The sequence below is a fragment of the Equus asinus genome, chromosome 16, assembly GCF_041296235.1.
Source record: "Equus asinus isolate D_3611 breed Donkey chromosome 16, EquAss-T2T_v2, whole genome shotgun sequence".
Classification (NCBI taxonomy): Eukaryota; Metazoa; Chordata; class Mammalia; order Perissodactyla; family Equidae; genus Equus; species Equus asinus.
The window spans coordinates 49,087,751-49,108,136 of record NC_091805.1 but is presented as its reverse complement, the minus strand read 5'-3'; the positions used below and the strand labels follow the sequence as shown (position 1 = coordinate 49,108,136).

The 20,386-nt window shown below is 47.4% G+C and overlaps 1 protein-coding gene across 2 annotated transcripts; it reads right to left on the bottom strand.

The window, feature by feature from the left end:
• Positions 1-201: 201 nt before the first annotated feature.
• TENT5C (terminal nucleotidyltransferase 5C) lies at positions 202-19,722 on the bottom strand. 2 transcript variants are annotated; one of them, XM_014848273.3, is made up of 2 exons: positions 17,818-19,722; positions 202-1,561 (listed from the first exon to the last, which is right to left on the bottom strand). In XM_014848273.3, the coding sequence occupies exon 2, from the start codon at positions 1,533-1,535 to the stop codon at positions 360-362; it is 1,176 nt and encodes a 391-aa protein (XP_014703759.1). In that variant the 5' UTR covers positions 1,536-1,561; positions 17,818-19,722; the 3' UTR covers positions 202-359. The 2 variants fall into 2 exon arrangements, with proteins under 2 accessions (XP_014703759.1, XP_070343235.1); XM_070487134.1 differs by lacking the exon at positions 17,818-19,722 and adding an exon at positions 13,505-14,785.
• Positions 19,723-20,386: the final 664 nt, after the last annotated feature.

Here is a 20,386-nt window from a genome sequence, read left to right as displayed (position 1 = left end):
TAGCTCAATACTTCTCATACACTGCCCAAGCGTGTCCCCAGTCTCGATTATTTCACAGAGCTCAAATCCAACTGTGCTGATGTGTGGGACATGAGAAGTTAGTGTCTATCTTGGAAAGATATGGATAGGTCATACTTCCTATAGCATTTTCCAAAGTAGCACTGGAATAATGGGTCCCTTTAGGCTTGGCTCATGATACACTGTGGACCCATTCCAATGGGTACACAAAGAAAAAAAAAGCAGAATCAGAGCTGAGTTCCCCTTTAAAAGCCAAACACCTACATCTAAAAGGAGGCTCCCCTACCTGAGAGCCCTTGCCCTATTGGGGTTCCCACTGCGGAAACCCTCAGGTCTCAAGGTTAGTTACAGGGCAGCCAGGTAGGGTATGGCTGGCTATAGGTTACTGGAGGATGGGCAACATAGTAGTTGTTGAAGTTGCCATCACTGACATAAGGAGCTGGCTGGTAGTAACAAGTGACATTGGTGGCGTTGGGGATGATGTTTTGTTCTGCCAGCACGCGCAAGGCCAGGAGGGAGATGAGGTTCAGGGTCTGCCTCCGCTCGTGCCCCATGAGGCACACGGTGCTCTCGTTCACTACCCTGCGAAGGATCATGAGGTAGTCGTACTTGCTCCTCTCTTCTTCGGCAAAGTGGTTTTGAAGGTAGGTCTCCAACTTCCTTTGCTGTTCAAGGATGTCCGGGAAGTCAATGAAAAACCTAGAGCACATGTAACGCTCCAGGGTTTTGATTTCTTCCTGGTCTGTGGGCCTGAAGTCCCGCACGAGAAGGTTGCTGTACTTGAGCAGTCCCCCGCCCCTGATCTCCTCGGGGTTCTTGGTGGCGATCAGTCTGTTCTGCAGATGGTCGAAGGCTTCCTCGAAGTCCCCGTACATGCTCTCCCCGATCACGGTGGGGTGGAGGTGCTCGGAGATGGGGTTACTGGAGCAGTCATAGAAAAAGAGCAAAGAATCCAGGATGATTTGAAAAGAGTCCACGCTGAACTCAAACTGACGCCGGATGGAGTCGACGAATTTCAGCTCCACGTTCCTGCCGTTCTTGTTGGAGAGGGAGATTAGGCTCCAGCGGTCCGTGTCTGTGCAGACCTTCACCAGCTTCTGGACATAAGCCTCCTTCAGAGTGACAGGACTGATTTTGAGCTTGTTTACACCCTCTGGCAGGAAGTTCAGAAGGGAGCACAGAACCACATCTCTGACCAGCTGAAATTCTGCCTCTGTGGGAAGAGCCACGTGAAAGATTAGGTCCAGGTCTTTGCAACCCAAGCCGTTGTCTTTGACCAAGACGTGGCCAGCTGCAGAGCCATTCAGCCGGACGTCCTGCACTTTGATGCCTGCCTCCTCCAGCTGGCTGCGGACAGTCTGGACGATGTCCTTCAGAGTTATCTCCAAGGTTGGAAAGTTGCCTCGTCCATGGATGGGGACAACCTCAGTCAGGACCTCGTGCAGCCGGCTCACCTGATCCCAGTTGAGCACGCTGAAGGACACACAGTCCCTGGGACTGCCACTCTCCTCTGCCATCTTGGGGGATGTTCTTGCCAGGGGAGCTGCAAGTGAGGGATGAGAAACAGAGTTAGAATTCACTTCTACATGGCAAAGCAGCTCGAAGGACTCAGAGAAGACGGTGATTTATCTGTGAACACTTTCCTGTAAAATAGTAATAAATGGCACCTACTGCTAGGTGTTGCTGTGAGGATGAAATGATTTAAATACATAGAGAGCAGTGCCAGCACGGAGTAAGGACAAAATACACATAAACTTACCCTAGACCAGATTTGATAACTGCATAATTCTGTTTTAAGTGGGTTTTGTTTGTTTGTTTTGTCTGCATGAGGATGGGGGTGGAGTGGGCTGGTTTGTGTGAAGGGAACAGACAACCTTATTAAACCAAGTATCCTAAACACAGCATTACTTAATAGAGGGCCTATAGGTTTTGCTAGTTTTCCTTGTTTTCTATAGGAAAGACCTCTCCTGCTTTTGGCTCCCTCACTACATCCTGAGCTGGTCGATACCTAGGCTACAATGCCCACACACAGAACATGTGATCCACAAAAAAAGACTCCCTTCACTCCACGAATAGATGAATTCTCAACTCTGGGCTACAAGCACACCAAGAAGAGGGAGTGGGGTCAGTCCTGCTGGAATCAAGTACACCGATGCCCTGTTAGCAAGACTCTCATGTCTCTCCCTTACAGGAGCAGCCTGCCCCATAACACACACTTCTGTTCTCCAGGGTAGGACCAAGGAGTTGTTTGGATGACAAAATTCCTGGGTAACAAAGGGTTAGGCCAGCTATGTGGTGGAACCGCACCACCCAGCAAGGAGGGGCTACATGGGATGTGGGAAACTTCCTCAGGGCAGTGTGATCCTTCCACGGGATTGTGCAAAATAGTGAAAAGGTTTTGAAAACCTTGCAGCTACCTAAGATGAAAAAAGTTAGCTGTCAGTACCAGGAGAAAAACATCCCTTCTCACACTTCCCCTGCTAGAACCACAAAGTTACCAGAGCAATTTTCAACTAAGCTATACTTTTCAGAAAATGAAACACAACAGATGCCTGAAAATGCTAACATATAAAAACAAATACTGATATATTAGAAAGTCAAGGTGCCTGCAGCTCCACATGGGTCAGATGTTCGCTAGATGGACACAAGAGTTGGAACAAAAGGTCAAGGTGCTGTCCTCAGACCTCGCCGTGAGCAGACAGTCTTCTCACAAGCTTTGCCTCTCTGACTCGCTACACACACGCAAACTCCATCTCCATGACGTCTACAGTTTCACTGTTTGGAAGCTGCTGCTTTTGAATGCACATCCAGCATGCACTGTCCTGGGCTTCCAACTTAAATTTTAGTCTCACACTGGTGCCAGGGATCCTCGCCTTATCCACAGCACTCAGATCAATGGGATGGTTATCACTCAGTGTTGGGGCACCATTGGATACACCAAAAGGAGCTTTCCAGGAGCTGGCCATTAAGAAGGGGGGTGAGAGCACAACATATCAATACAAAGCAGTGTGTGGTAGAAAGAAAATGTAATACTAAGGCAGAAGAAAGGAGTGTCCCTTGACTGGGGTGAACAGGAAGGCCACAGAGGAGTGAACTTATGGGGAGGGGACGCAAGCCAGTGGAAAGGCAACGTGAGCTCTCAGCTGGGGCTGAGAGGCAGAGGCAGCATGCGGCTGAGATCTGGCGAGCCGTCCACTCTGGCCATCAAGCAGCTCTCCCCAAGCCAGATCACAGGCTCCCTTCAGTACAGGGTTAAGGGACTGAATTTGCTTGCCTGGCAAGGGGAAGGTTGACCACGTGATCAAAGCAGGCACTAGGAAGCCCAATCTGGGGGCGACGAGCTCTCCTCTGCTTACTACAGAAGAATACTTGGAAGGGGAAAATGAAAGTTTCCCTTCAAACCTGTTTGGACAGCATTAAAGAGCCCTAGGCTTTCTAGATCATCTTCCCAAAGCACCCCTAAGTTAAGGATACCAAGCAAAATTTGTGGCGAAATGCTTAACATTTATTGTGGCTGGCATTTGACTTCAAGTCAGAGTGGGGACAGTAGAGTTCTTTGTCATGTGCTCTATGAACACTTGGTTCTTTGTGGCCCCTTTATGATTGGCATACAGCACACCTGTGCCTATTATACAATCATACACGATTAAGTTCAAACGATCACAGAAAGGTATGGCTCTAGCTTCGTTTGGAGACACCGCAATGCTATGATGTGGTGACACAGGTTTCTGCCACGTAAGCTGATCCACCTATAGAAATACAACCTGCTTTACCTTGCGTGAACCTGTTATTGTGCTTCCAAGGCTCACACTTAGGATATAGATATGAGAAGTCACACCAATGGAGGAGCCTCAATTTAATCAGTACTTGGAATAGAAGGAACAATTAATTTTAAGAAAATCTCCAGGAAGAACGTCAGTAATGTTGCAGAGGAGAACAACTGTAGGAATGACTTTTGACTCATGCCTTTTTTAAAAGTTGTTAAGCAAAGAAGTCATCTAGAGTTACTGTCAGGACTACTCCCCCTCTAGAACAGTGGTTCTTAAGGTCAGAGGAGGGGCTGCTAAGACCACTGAGAATCTGACGAAAGCTCTCTCCTTCTCTGGGGAGGGAGTAGGGGCAGGGAGAATGTATGCAAGAGAATTTTCATATATTTTTAAAATCTCTGACCTGGTAGCAGAGTCAAAGTTAGAAGCTGTTACAGACTAAAAATTTGTAAGGTTCATATAGGAGGAGAAGCAGGGATAGCTAGAAAAGTTACGAAGACAGGAATGACGTATACCAGCCTCGTAAGGGATATTATGAAACCACAGTCACTGAAGCAGTTTGGTGTTAGTGCAAAAAGACAGAGAAATGGGTGGAACAGAACGTTTAAAATCTAAAAATCAAACAAGTAAAGGTGGCTCCTTATCTTGTACCAAACTAAGATCTAGATGGATGAATCAAAGACAAGTATAAAAAGAAGAAACCTTACAAGTACTAGGAAAAAACATGGAATTTATATACACTTACAAGAGTAGGTAGTCCTTTCTAAATCACATCAAACCTAAAAGTCAGAAAAAACGGATACATTTTCCCATATAAAAATGGAGGTATCTACATGGCAAAAACAGCATAAAGAAGTCAGAAGACAAAACTAGGAAAGTATTTGTCACATTAGGCAAAGTATTTATTTCCTTAATGAATAACGAATGCCTACAAATCATAAATACTAGAACCCCAATAGAAGAAGAGGCAAAGGACATGAGCCAGTGGCTCAGATGCATAACATAGTCAACCTTGCCTTAATGCATGGGCAAATTAAAATCCCCATGTATCATTTTTATCTATTAGATTGGCAAAGACCAAGAAGCAGACACCTTTGGTACACAGCCTGTAGGCTCTCTCTGGAGAGCAACATGGGACTCGCAATTGTAAGTGGACATACTTTTTGGCATAGTGATTCTACTTCTAGGAAGTCTACTTTGGACTTTATCCTATGGGTAGATTACAAGGATATTCACTGGAGAATTATTTATAAAACTATAAGTAGTCATCAGCCGAAGAAGGTTAAATGATTTGACGCATGTGTATAACAGTACACAAATGCATGCAGTCGTCCAAAAGAATGGTGGCAACTCTATCTGTATGAATGTGCAACACTTGTCAGATTTATTAATAGGAAAGCAAGCGAAAAACTACATGCGTAAAAGCACAAGTCTCTGCTTATCCAATCATAAAAATCTCTGGAAGATCACACAAGAAGTTCAGCCCACACCAAATACCAGCTCTAGGTAAGGGGACAGGGGATGAAGAGAACTTATTTTATCCTTTTTGAATTTAGAACCTATATATGTATTAGTTGAAAAAAGTTAAAATCTTATGAGCCATGTTGTAAAATCTTTCCCCTATGAGCCTTCTATCCATTTACGACCTTATTTACTGCCTTCTGCTCCTTTCCTATTCCTCCCCATCATCCCCGCCCCCACGTGCCAAAATCAAATACACTTAGAAGCTCCTCCTTAAACGCTGATCTCCAGAGAGGTGGGCAGGGGAGAAGGGACTGGTTTTCCTCTAGAATGGCTTTTAGGCAAGTCTCTGCTTATGCACTATTTAAAAGAAGATGTCCATTGCTTATCCAAAACTTTCAAAATAATAGCTAAGCCATCTCATCTAGCCCCATTCTATGTTTGTTATCCAAAAATGTCTTTTGTAGTTTTAGAAGAATTGCCCCTTCTCATTTCAGACGTATTATAGCCACCTTCATGAGACTGTTATATTGATTACTGGCTACAGATGCCAGAACCTTCATAAATGCATAAACACATTTTCAGGAATCTAAGATGTCTGAGGTTGGCATCTTCCATGTCAACTTTTTCTGACACATATATGAATAATGAAGATAACTTCTGGAAAAAAGTTTCCATAAGAGCACAGTGTGAGACATAACAAACGCCAAATCCATGATGTAGTATCTTTTAAAAATAATCAGCTATTGATACTTACTACTTATTTTTTGTTTGTTTGTTTTGGTGAGGAAGATTGGCCCTGAGCTAACATCTGTTGCCAATCTTCCTCTTTTTTTCTTCCTCCCCAAAGCCCCAGTACATAGTTGTATATCCTAGTTGTAAGTCCTTCCAGTTCTTCTATGGAGGACACCACCACAGCATGGCTTGGTGAGCCGTGTGTAGGTCCACGCCCAGGATCTGAACCAGCAAACCCTGGGCCGCCTAAGTGGAGTGTGTGAACTCAACCGGTACACCACCAGGCTGGCCCCTGGTGTAGTTTTTAATTCTCCCAGTTCCCCATGATTTAGATGTAGAGTAGCTCAAGCTACTGAAGGCTCAAATTTAGGCTGGGCTCATATTTGGTGCTTAGCTCATTAGATGAGCCCAAAACAAGTTATTAATACCCATTAGAAAGGAATTCTTTGTTTCTCTCACCCATCCAAACAATTCTGAATATCAAAAGTACATTTTCGAGTTACTTAGACAAACATTAGTATTACTAGAATAAATCCAAGCCACAAGCCCTTAGTGCTTAGATAATACACCAGAGCTTAGTGAACAATTTTAGTTTTAATTAACCACTTGAAACCAACGTTGATATAATCCCCATATAAAAGAATCACGTGAAACACACATTCCCAACTCACGAAAGGCCCTGGTCAAAGGCAAATTCTAGTTAGCAAATTAATGAAATGATGACTAGAAAAAAGTTAATTTGAACTCTGGTAAATTCAAACGAAAGCGCTCGATTTTCCTTCTACCGTCTGAGAGTCAGAGTCATTGCATTTTCCCAGTGGAAACTGGGAAAGGGGGGAACTGATTTGAAAATTCAGGCATCTTCTTACAAGTGAGGATGACCAACTGCCTACTCCGTTCAAGCTACTTAATCCTCTAAGAAACCTGACTCGTGACGAACGGCGATCTCAGGGAGCTGAGTCCCTCCTGTCACCCCGCTGCAGCAGAGGGCAGAATACACACACTGAGAGCACACAGGTGTGCAGAGATGGCAGCAGAGGGTGAGAGGACAAGACAAACAAGGCCCGAAGATTAAGCCAAGCTCCCTGAGGACAAGTGGGGTCTAACTTACCTTTGTTTCCCACTGCCTGGGACAGAGCCACACAAGGCTGGTAGATCTGAAAACCCATCAAAAAGAAAATAAAAGAGAGCTATTTCTAGTCCTGCTTCATAGCTTATCTCGATCCCAGAAAGAAGAAGGACAGAGGCTAGGTAAGCGTTGGGGGGCCTCAAGGTGGGCAAGCAGCCGGCAGACGGACAAGGTGGAGAGAAGAGCGCTCAGAGCACTCCCGGGCCTCCTGGTCAAAACAACACTGATTCCTCCCTGTGCCTGGTGTTCGACGCAGACACTGTCCAGAGAGTCCCTGATATATGCAGAGATGCACATCCACGAAGTTAAGTCTAGGTCTGTCATATTTAACACGAAAGCTCAAGACGCTGTGGTCCACAAGGTGTCACAGAAGTGCTGAGGTGTGAACTGAGGCCCTCTCAGCTACTACAGCCCTCCATCCAGTCCAGAGACAAGGAAACTACCCTCTTCCTCTGACCCTGCTAGGGGTTTAAGGATACAAAAGAAAGTGAAACACATCTCAGCGCTCCTTTGATAATAAAATTCCCTTTCACTGTTACCGAATGTCACCTCAAAATCCTGGATCTTCCTAGTAACACGCTCCAGCCCAGGGAAAGAGACCCAGCCATAGGCAAGGGACCAAGCCTGGTGACAGGCTCTAAGGGAAGTGTGTACACAGAACAAAGACACTTGCCGTCCCCAGCTCCTGGCCAAGAGGGGACCCATGCACCCATGGCTGGCATCTTCCCCACAAACTCTTCTCCCCCATGTGCAACAGAAGACACTTTATGCAAAAAGAAACCATTTCATTGCATATAAAAGCCTAGAGAATTCAGGCAGAAGTGAAAGTGGATGGCAGTACTTGTCAAGTATCCCCTCCAGCTCCTCCCTTAGCTGGCCGAGGGAATGGGAACCAGGACTCTGGGCCTATTTTCTTTTTTCCTGTAAAATGAAGGTGTAGGGGTGTGTGTGAAAGCAAATGAAAGAGTACTGAGTACGAGCCACTTCACATCAATTCCCAGTCAATCCTCACAAGAACTCTGAGGAAGCTACAACTGTTCCTTTCCCAGAAATTAGGGAAGAAGGATCGGAAAACATTAAGTGAACTGACCCCAGATCCTCAGCTCCCCAGCTAGGGTTCTAACTCTTGGAGCTGGCAACAACTTCCACCAAGCTCAAGTTGTACCACTGATGGGGTGAGGGCAGCAAGACCACACTACAAAGCCACGTGTGTGCTAGAATGACCAGTTCTTGCTGCTACTAAAGTGATGTTTTCTAAAACAGAGATAGTATTGGTTCTACCCAAACAGGAAGAAAGCAACCTTCTGTTAAATAAATAACTGTGACACCTTATCTCCCCATCGCTCCTTATCCCCACCGTACATGCTGAAGACAGCAGAGGTCAAGTCAGTCACTCTTTACTACCTGGTTTAGTGCAGAGTCCATCTGAGCAAAGGACATGAGTCAGGGTTCATCCTCAAGGACACCAAGGTGGCTTGCAGGTGCCTCTCAGTGAAACAGCAGAGAAGGTAAACTCACTGTCCATGATGGGAAATCCCACTGCTCAACGGAGATGCTCATCAGCTGTTTCACAACATAAACATCTTACTAATCCTACCCACATCCCTTTCCCACAGGGCTAATGTCACTACTTCCTCAGAACCTCCAGCATTCCCTGACAGACACACAGCCCTCCAGGGGCTCTTGTGTACCGAAAGCCAGAGACAGAGGTCACCAAATGTGCCTCGATGTGTAGCCAGGTGCCCTAAGGAGCCACCAAGCTCCATTTGATAGACAGAGAGGCAGTGCTGTAAGGGCTTTATCTGGGCCAATCCACTTGATTCCTACAACAAACCTGTAAGGGAGAGTTCACCCCTCGACAGATGAGGAAACTGGGGAACAAAGAGGATGCACAAATTGTGAACTGTCCAAGGATGCACCACTGGGAAGTGGCAGAAATGGGATTCAGGAGGCTTCCTAGGAGGTGGATAGCTTTGGTGTAGGAGTTGGGGTGGGGGGAGGGCTTTGAAGATAAGCTGGTGGCTCAGGTGGGTGCAGGAAGCAGATAGCAATAAGAGGAAGGAAAGCAGAGAAAGGTATGGAGGTTTTTTACAGAAATTGGCAGGATGTGCTAAGGCCCCCTGAGTTGGGTAAGGCCAGAGGGCAAGTGCTAAACCAGGCGGAAGCATTTAGAACTAAAGTATCTATCAACTGCCAGTACAGAAACTTTCTCCCTCAAAGCCATCATGGGTTTTGGGGGTGTATGCAGCCTGGCTGGAGCCACCAGAATTGAGTATAACTAAATATAGAAATGTTAATGTTTGTTTTAAAGGAACAACGGCTGAGAGATAAGGCCTACGACCCTCACTTCTGAGGGAGTTCCAGGATGCTGGCTAGGTTGCTAAGCAGGGGTGACTTTAGAGAAAGCAAGGCCAGAAGCGAGAGAGAAGCCAGAGGCTAGAGAAGCTTGATAGTCAGGTTGCTGGACAAGCGCTAAGAGGAAAAAATAATGGCACAGGAAGGAGATGTTAGGAATGGACTGATGCTGATCTGGATCTGCAACTAAGGCACACTGCTCTGCTCGCAGAATACAGGAACAACTGCTCGGATTCACTCTGGTGGCTGGGAGATCAGCAGCGCAGATGTGCTGACGTAGCAGCAGAACAGGACACTCCCTGCAGACAAGAGGGTAACTTTATCAGATCCAAAAAACAGATAACCCAACTGGAGCGGAAGAAGGGAAGCAAATTTGCAAGAAGTGACCAGCACCTCGAGGGCTGTCACAGGAAGGAGAGCTGAAACAGAACTGAAAACAGAAACAGCCTGGAACAGCCTGACAAATGCGTGCATGCCGAACCTGAGCCTGGACACCTGCCAGTGAGACTTTTCCCACCTGTGTAGTTTGACCCTTGGGAGTCCTTCATCCTTGAGAAAAGAGCCAGGCGCTTTGAGTGACTTGATACACACAGCAGCAGATAAGTGGGCAGAAAGGAGAGAAACCAGGGTCAAAGTGGATTTGGCCTTCTAAAGAGACATCCTGCCTCCCTCCTTGAATTCCTAGGGGGCTGAGGCCAGGAGTTATCAAGGACCAGGGGGCAGCCTGAGGAAGACTTTCGTCTGCTAGCCGCCAGCCCCCTCACCAGGGCCCCGGGACCCACAACAAGGGAGGAGACCACATTCTAGAGACTCTTCCACTGCCCCCAAACATAGTTAAAAAGTTACAGATAACCAAGGCACACACCTGTGTTTAATGTACATGGAGAAAGAGTTTAGATTAGCAGATGGCCCAAAGCAATAGAACCAGATAAAATAGTGCCTTATTTTTTAAAAGAACAATATATTTGGTGTTAACTTTTTCCAAGAAGCTATTTTTACAGTTGCCCACTCAAACACCCACAGACACATTCTACCTCAGTTCAAAGAAATAACTGCCCATACCACAAAGCTGTGAAACCACAGGTGGTCTTTTCTCACTCCCAGCTCGATCACATTCAGTCAAGGTCTCAATCTATTTTCTCAGAGTTATCAGCATCCTCCTAGCCATTTAACACCGATGTTTACTAGAGCCAAGAAATTTGGTTAAATTCCCACAGCAACTGGGATGCTGCCTGGTCCCGGACCGAAGCAGAAGCGGGCTGCAGAACCTACAGCTGCCTCCCTCTGAACCAGGCTTTTCCAGTCTGAGGGGCCCTCACAAGTCCTCACTTCCCACCAATGGCAAAATACAGTCTTAATGGTTATCAGTGATTGGGCTCTATCCACAGGCACCCGCCCTAAGAAGAGTCCAAGCAGAAAGCTCTTTCCCAGACTTTCAAAACAGGGAGCTTAAGCAACTGTGGCTGCAGAGATAACGCTGGGAGAACCAACGCTGCGGCTGCAAAACAGCCTGAAACAGAATCAAAACACTGGTTCAGATATTCTAACAGCGACGCCACAGAAGTTCAAGTGCTTAAAGGAATACCTTGAAATCGCTGCAAATGTAAATATTAACAAGGTCAGAACACAGACATCTTTAGAAGGAAGCTAAGCACAGAAGCCTTAATTTTTCCAAGGTACCAGCATCATTAAGAGCCATCGACACAACTTGAACTGGAAATAATTCTTGTTGCAACTTGGTACTGCGCTCCCCCTCCCACCAGATGCCTCTTTCTAAACCAGAGATGTTACTGGTCTGAACTCATTAAAGAGATCCCCAGAGCCGGCCCTAGTGTTCTAGAGATTAACTAGACTGAGGAAAACAGGACAATTCCTAGAAGGAGAGTGTTTACTGTAAGGATGCCCAAGTTGACATACAATCCACAGGGTTTAAGGCCTCACAGCCTCCAGGTTTTACGAGGGTTGCATCCACAGGCTGCTTTACCATCTGGCTCTCCAGCTTAGAGTTCTCAATAGTTGTCAGTTGTCCAAAATGAGGACCTCAGTCTGCTCAAAGTCCTGCCTAGTCACTAGCAGCATCCCTGGAGCTTATCAGGAAAGGGATAAGCAACTCTTAGTCGCTCACATGCAGCACTTATCATACTTAAACACATACGCACACCCCCCCACACACATGTCTGAGCGCGAGCCAGCCTAATTACGCACATAGTTCTAGCCAGGCTTTCGTTTTGCACAGATCCTGCCCTGCGGAGTTAACATCTGAGTAACAGGTCCCGGACCCCCAGGTACTGAGCATGGCAGCAGCCCAAATGAAACATCACCAGGCTCAAAGCTCCCTCCGCCAAGATTATAAATGCTGCTAAGAACAGAAATTTGAGCAGGTGGGCAGAGTGGGGGGTGGAGGGCTGGGATTAAAGTGAAGGAGCTTGACGACGATGGGTAGCACCTATTTCTGCACCAACTGCACCTGAGGTGGCCAAACCACCTTCTCTTTGCTGTTCCTACACGTGTGGAGCTGTACGAGCCATTAACATAGCTCACTAGGACGATTATCATTAAATTAGCACTGACCAAGCCATGTGTTGTTGTCATTAGGCATCTCACAGACACCTTTTACTTGAAAGTTATTTCCTCTTGCATTTTCAACTTTTAATTGTTGATAAACCGTGAGTCCTAGTCCCCTGCCAGTTTGCAGATTTTATCTGCAGCTCTTTAAAATTCTATTACTTTATGATTATTTGCTAAGAAACTATAGAAAAACAAGAGGAAGAGTGCTGGACTAGGCATCAAACATCCGGTGTTTTAGTGTCAGACCTGACTCACAGGGTGAATGATTATCATCGGCCATGATGACTGAATTTCCTTTCATTCTTTCAAAGATCTGAGTGCCTACTGTGCTCCAAGCACTGTTCTAGGAGCTTATGACTGATCGGAGACCAAGAGGCAAAGATCCCTGGCCTTGGAGAGCTTAAAGCCCAGCTCACACTCCTCTTCCATAACTGTGTTAACTCTTGCCTCCACTCATGCAGAATCAGAATTACTGTTCAATACTGGCTCCTCAAGCCTCGTGTGGCCCTTGAGCCCCTGAGATGGGCCAAGTCCACAATGAGATGTGCTGTGAGCACAGGATACACACTGGATTCCAAAGAGCCAGTATGAGGAAAACAAGTAAACTACTAATATTTTTACACTGATTATAAATTGAAATAATACTTGGTAGATGGCTTAAATAACATTACTAAAATTATTTTCACATGTTTATTTTTACTTTTTAATATGACTACTAGAAACTTGATTGTGGCTCTTGTTATATTTCTATTGGACGGTGCTGATCTATTGACCTTACTGCAATGAAGAAACTGAAGCCTGAAGAGATAAAGGTGCTGCCGGGACCAGAACCCAGGTGTCCTCATAACGAAGGAGCCTCGAGGCAGAGAAGAGGTAAGAATAAGGACCACAGGGGGCCTGAGCACCAGAGACAGCAGCTGTGCTGGTGCCCAGCCCAACAACCCTAGGCCGGCACCTGGACACAGAGCAGGTGCTCAGTGTCCACTTCTCTCCTTCTGGATCAGTGCTCTTCCTGCCGCAGCTACCACACAGCGCCAGCCAGCGGCAGTGGTCCTAATGCCCACCTCGTCAACCTCAAAAGCACACATCGGGATAGACGGTGTGTTTGGGGGTCAGGCGAGGTGGAGGACTGCCCTTCTCCCAGCCTCATGAGGGCTAAGGTGAGAGAAGCTGATGGCAAGGCGAGCTGGTGGGAGCCGTTCAAGATTCATGGATATTTTCTTCTCGAAATGTGTTTACAGGGAGCTAATATGGAGACAGATATGGGACTTCCTGTGCTCATCCCCCTGAAAATAAGATTTGAAAAAAACTAGACAATAAGGTAAGGCAGAATGGCAAAGGAGTATTGAAGAGGAGAGGTATGAGATAAGCGGTCCTCCAACGGGGTGAGACCAGAGCCTCTGAGAAGGGTCCCAAGCTGGATTAAAACAGAGTTTGGTGAGGAAGGACTAGCATTAATTTGCTCAAATACCTGAGTCAAGAATAACCAGAAGGTCAGAAAGGTACAGGTCCCGAGAAGGAGCGCAGCTTATGGAGGGAAGGGCTATCCCTGTGAGTTCGAAGGGTGGTGTCCGAGGTGCAGGGGCCACGGAACTGGCCAGGGGCAGGGCGAGGAGCTCCGCCACTGCTCTCCGCGAGCAGCTGTCGGTGGGGCCCAAAACCAGGTCAGTGATGGCAATGGGAAACAAAGAAGGAAAAAGAGAAAGAATCAGCAGAACAGCGACCGAGTGACAGTGGAGAGAGAAAGGCTGAGTGAGCGGCATGAGGCTGGCGTTGGGGTGGATGGGCAGGATGGGGAGTGGGTGAAGGGAGCAGGTCTGGAGTTCAGCCTGAGGAGTTTCAGCTGCTGGCCAATTGCAGTCACTGCCCCTCAGCTCCAATCCAACACCCCTGAGGCCTCCATTAAAAAAAGGGACCCTCGGGCCGGCCTGGTGGCAAAGTGGTTAAGTTCGGGCGCTCTGCTTCAGCGGCCTGGGCTTCACTGGTTCAGATCCCAGGTGTGGACCTATGAACCGCTTATCAAGCCATGCTTTGGCAGTGTCCCACATACAAAATAGAGGAAGATGGGCCCGGATGTTAGCTCAGGGCTAATCTTCCTCAAAAAAAAAAAAGGCCCAGAAACTGCCCTGCATTATAGGCTCCAATTGTTAGATCCAAAAGCTCCAGCACCTTAGCCCACAAGGATGACGCCTACTTAAAGCATGCCTCCCTCTTTCAGTGGAATGGCAGTCGAATGCCAGTAGAGCACTGTATCTGGTTAACAAGAGCACCTTCTGTGTGCCAGGCCCTGCTCCAGGTGCAGGGAGTCAGCACTGAGCACAGATCCCTGCCTTCCTGGGGCTCACACGCCAGTAGCTAAGACAAACAAGCAAAAACTGGGGGCCTCGAGTACACTGTGTAGCTGACCCAGCTCCTCTTGCATCCAGAGCACTTCCACAGGCCTTTCCACATACCATTCCCTTGGCCTCCCCAGCACCTGGCACAGACTACTGCCTAGGAAGCACTTAACTACTTACTGACTCAATCACTGTTATCCATGGAATAAACACTTTACGCAGTTTAGTGACCAAGACTCCAAGAGGCTCTGGGACTAAAAAACATCCTACATTGCTTAGCATCAGCAACTATTTCTTCATACTATTAGTTTTTTCCTGTTGTTCCAAGAAATTCTGCAAACAGTTCTAGAACAGGCTACAGGGGCCAGCTGTACAAAATCTATTAATTTTAAACAATTCATAAAGCTTCCTTGTACAGTTGAATTATACAAAGATGCTTCCTCTAAACCATTTAAGTTCCAAATATAAGCTTCCTTATAAAGCATGTAGGGGAAAGATAAAACAGTTTGAGACCAAACGTCCTGGAAGCACCACAAGAGATCAGCCAAGTGGTTTTAAACACACAAATATTTCTTTAAATACAGAGGTGTCTGCTCCATCATAATACTGCTTATGCCAATTTAACGTGCTACAGTCAAAACACCAAGATGACAGAAAGCATTTTGCTATATTGCCTTGTTTACCTCAGCAACAACACAAAAAAGCAAGGGGCCTTATCTAATGAGTAATATTTTATCCCAAGTTAACACTTCAGACTCTGCATTGCTTCCCCTTAATCCTTAAACACACACACAAAATGACAGATAAAGCCCAGAGTCTGGTGTGAGACCAAGAAACCCAAACGCAACAACACAAATTTAACTTAACTCAAGAAATTAGCCTTGGCCTTCAGCAAGTTCTCTTGGTAACACAAAAAAAGTTTACCACATCCACTCAGACCTCTTAGCTTGTCAATCTTTAGTAAATGTCCCCATACATACAACATATCCAAGATGAAAGATGAAGACAAGATACTATGTACTTGAGCAGTTAAAAAAAAATAATGTCATTTTTAAATTTTGTATCAAATGTGTCCAGTTAGGGGCCCTGGGAGAACAAGGGCACTACAGTCCACTCTAAGTTATCTTCACTGCCAGGCGGTTCCTCGGACTTTCAGAAGTACGAGGACTTCTCTGTTCTCTGATGGGTAGTGCGAGATATGCACCATCTGCCCCGGCCTTGAACAATGGGGGTGGTAGGCTGAGTTCCTACTACTGGTAGATGGGGGGGGGGGGGGGGCAGGGGGAAGCTTCTGCAACTCAGGATGGGATTTTGATGAGCTACCTGTCCTCACAGTGGAGCTGAGGAAGCTAAGGGAGAGCCACTGGCGCTCAATGAAATCACGTTCATTCTGACAAAGAGGCCAAGAGCCAAAGCCTTTCCTTCAGAGGGACCCCAACTCAATCTCTTGATACAAGGTAGGCACTGTGTAAGAAATTCAACATAAAGAATGTTGCCATTAACTCTATGTACACACAGCAACTTATGAAATTAGGGACCTTTCTCCTGGGTAACAATTTAGAGCCCTCCTGGCAGAGAAAAAAAAAATGTAACTTTGATGTTATGGGACTCTCCCCACTGCTACCTGAACCATTATATACAATATACCAAAATCTCCCCAAAAACTCTTTATTGAGAATAAATGTACTCCAAAGATATGCATATACCTTAAGACAAAGTTTCAGTTATCTCAAGTAAAAGCTTGACTCCCCAGATATAAGTTTTCCATCTACACAAACAAGAACGTCAAAGGACAGAAGCCCTGCTGGTCCAGCTCAGACTGCCTCCCTGAAAGGAAGAGAAAAGTCAGCATTCTCTGCTCCCCACCCCATCCCCTTCAATGGCAGGGTCTCCCTCTGAGACAACACCTCTGGGGATTTCAGACACAGCGCCATTCTTGGTAAGCAGTCCCAGCATCCTCGTGGCTGCCTGGCTTGCTTCCTTGCTGGCTGCCTAGCCAAGTTACTCACGTTGAAAGGTTAGGGTAGACAACAATGGCCACTCTCATCTGCCCTGGAGGGCTGCTGGGCCAAGCCAGGAGTCTACTTTAGGAGGATTTAATAATCTTAACTTTATTTCCTGGAGAGGTTCAGGTTCCTAACCCACCTACCAAATATCCTGAATACTGTCACGGCACAAATGATTACATAGTCTTTATAAACGCTTACTGTAATAAGCGCACTTGAAGCACTCCACTGTTTGTGTGTTAGAACTCCATAAACAAAGTTAAAAAGGCAGCAGGACCCTACTTAAGACCAGGATTTGGTCTCCCTGCAGAAGCCTTCCTCCGGACAAAAAGGAGCGGGGAAGGGGACTGAGCTGGTCCCTCCCGCGGGGTCCAGCCCTAACCGTCGGTTCTAGAGAGGATAGGACAATTCGCGTTCTCCCGAGGAGCTCGCCTGGCATCTCTCCGGAACTCCTCCCTGACTTCGAGGCAGCGCCGTTTTGTTTTCTCGCCGCCGGCGTTCTGTGTTTAGGCGTTCCGGCTCCCAACCTGGACCCGCCAGGTTCGTCACCCTCCTCCGACTCCCCTCCCACCTTCGCGATCTGGACAGCGACACCTCCCGGGGCAGTCGCGCCGCTGAGCCACCCGCTGCACCGCTAGCGGTCAACTGACAGTCATGGCTTTTAGCCTACACCGTAAGCAAGTTTCGCTCCTAAAAGGGGAGGAACCAGGTCACAGACACCGTATTCCTGAGAAGTTTCCGAGAGAAGCGCAGCGCACAAGTCATTCGCTTGGATCACTCTGCTGCTCACGGTGCCCACAGTCTAGTGTGAGTTCAAGACAAGCTGAGGATCTCCGCCCTCTCCTCAAAACCGCTGCCTTGGCCCCGACCCTGGGAAGCGCCCCTCCTCTTCCCGCCTGACACATGCCCCTGACCGCTGCGTCTCCAACTGCGCCTTCCGAAACCGCCGCATTCGAATCCGCGCTCCGCCGGCCGGCGAGAGAGCGCGCGCCCGCGGGAGCGCTGGGGCGAACCCGGAGACCGCCAGCGAGGAGGGGGCGGCGGGGGCCCAGGGAAGCAACTGAAGGCCCGCATCCCACACTCCTCGGCCGCCCCGCCCGCGCCCGGCCAGCGCGCAGCCCGCGGGAGTCGCGCAGCAGGAACGCGCCGAAGTTTGCCAAGCCCCGGCCGAAGCCTCCGGAAAGTTGCAGCTCCCTCTCGGAGCGTCTCGCCTGGTCCTCGGGGGCGGGGTGTGCAGAGGGGCTATCGTCGCCGGAGCTGGAGGGGAAGAAAGCACCGGGTCCCGGCACCTGTCCGCCCCATCCCTCCGAACCCCACGCCCCCTCCAGGCTCGGCGAAGACTTGAGCTCCACTCGCCGGGGACAGACCCTCGAGGGCAGAGCGCGCGGCTCTCTGGGGCCGCCGCATCCTCGCACCTTTAGAGGAGGGGGCTGTGGACTCACCTGGGCGGCGGAAGAGGAGACGACGGAGGCAGGTCTTTGGCGTGGGCAGCCCCCAGCAGGAGCGGCGCGGACACTACAGCCCCCAGGCAGCTGCACCGAGTGAGCCGTCGTGCCGCCGCCCCCTCCGTTCTTATACGGCCTGGCCACGCCTCCGCCCGCCGCCCCCGCCCCTGCCCCTAAGCCTGCCCTCCCCGGGGAGCGAGGGGCGGGGCGGGGCGGAGCCAGTGCCCAAGGGATCCTTCCGCCTGGGCGCTGACGGCGAGGTCAAGAAGAAAGGTGCCCTCTGATTGGCTCTTTGGGTGAATGGTTGCCGAGAGACGAGTAAATCTTCGGCGGCCGGCAGGGGCCGGGGTGCCAAAAGAGGCAGCACTGCGCAGGCGCGATAGAGAGGGGCTGCGTCGTCACCCCCTTAACTTCGGAGCTCCTGGGACTTCCTCTTTTTCTACTTTCCACTACGCTCTTTTCCTATCACATAACTTTTCCTCTCAAGCTTTCCCCGTGTCTATCTCACTCCCTCGCAGGCCTGTTTTGCTTTTCTTTCTCTGGGGATTTTCGCGTTGATTCTCTCCAGAAGTGGGGAGTGAAACCCCCAGGTCTACCTTCCGCGCGTATTTTGAAGTCGGAAAAAACTTATGGTTTCTGAGCCAGGGGAACTTTCCTGATTCCCCAAGGAATTTGGCTGGAGGTCACTGGGGAAAGTGCCTGCGCAGTTGGTTCTCTGGCCGCAGTTACCACCTGTGTGCAGTTAGTGGGTCTAAAGCCCTCGAGGAATCCATCACCAACCTGGCAACCGCGACAGCTTCCGCCCTCCTCGGAATGGCACAGCGCTTCGTGGTGTATGTTATATAACATGCAGGCGGGGCTTGGACACCATCCATTCATTCCATAGCAAGTGGTGTAGAGTCCAGGTTCTAAATTCAGATTAACCTGAGTTGAGCTCTCCATTCACCGCCTATCTGTAAAGCCTGGGGCAAGTAACGTAACCGTCTATAAATCTCCTCTTCCTTACCTGTATGATAGGACTAAAAATAGAACGGCTTCGTAGGGTTATATAAGTATTAAATAATAAAATGGAAAGCTGTTAGTGCAGTGCCTGATATTAGTGTGTGGTAAATGTTATTTAATCAAATACTAGCCGTTTTCATGTATCAAGAAACATTTATGAAGCTTGGGGTGGTGGGGAAAAAAGATTACTTCCCAGATGCACTTCTTCCCTACCCTGCCCCTCCCTCCCTGCCTGAAATAAGCGCCATTCTCAGTGTCTGCCAGGATATAAAGAGTTCTCAAATATATGCCCGCCTTGGGGAGGGGGAGGTCTCCTGGAACATCAATGAGGTAGGATATCAGTATGAGTGCTTGTAGAGAAAGCCACAGTGACTCTCTTATTGGACATGAAATCAGGATATATGGTCTCGTTTGTGAGGTATAAATTCAGTGAGGTGCACAAAGCTTGTGTGTACAGAATGATGAATTTCTACATATGTGTACACCCACTTAACTGCCGCCTGGATCAAGATATAGAGCGTCTCCAGCTTCCTCATGCCCCTTCCCATTTAATGTCCCACAATGGTAACCACTATTCTGATCTCTATCACCATAGGGTAGTTTTACCAATGTTTGAACTTGATATGGATGAATTACACAGTACTTGCACTTTTGTATCTGGCTTCTTTCACTCAACAGTGTGTCTATGAAATTCATCCACATTGTTGCATGTAACAATGGTTCATTTTTTTCCATTGCTGTGTATTATTTCATTATGTAAATATTCCATAATTTATCTACTCATTCTACTGGTGCTATTGGGTTGCATCAAGTTTTTGCCTATCATGGATAAAGCTGCTACAATCTGTTTTTCCCCAGCTTTATTGAAATATACTTGACAAATAAAAATTGTATATATGTAAAGCATACCACATGCTGTTTTGATATACATATACATTGTGAAGTGATCACCACAACCTAGCTAATTAACATATCTATCACATCACATAGTAACGTTTTGTGTATGTGTGTGTATGTATGTGTGGTGAGATGCCTAAGATGAACTCTCAACAAATTTCAAGTGTATTATACAGTATTAACTGTAGTCACCATGCCTGTACATTAGATCCCCAGAATTTATTCATCTCACATAACTGAAGCTTCGTATCCCCTGACCTACAAACATTCTTATGCGTGTCTTTTGGTGGACATAGCATTTATTATGTTGGGTATATACTCAGGACTGAAATTGCAGGGTCATAGAGTATAGACGTATTAAGCTTTAAATATATTGTCAAACAGTTTTCCAAAGTGGTATAACGATTTATACTCCAACCAGTGAAAGGAGATTTCCTGTTGCTCCACATCCTTGCTAGTATTGGTATGTCAGTCTTTTTAATTTAAAAAAAAGGTGATGTGTATTTCATTGTGATATAAATTTACATTTCTCTAGTGGTCACTGATGTTGAGCAACTTTTTTTGGCTTATTGGCCATTTTGCTACCCTTTTAGTGAAGTGTCTGTTCAAATCTTTTGCCTGTTTGTAGGGAGTTGTCTGTCTTAATGATCTATGAGTTCTTTGCATA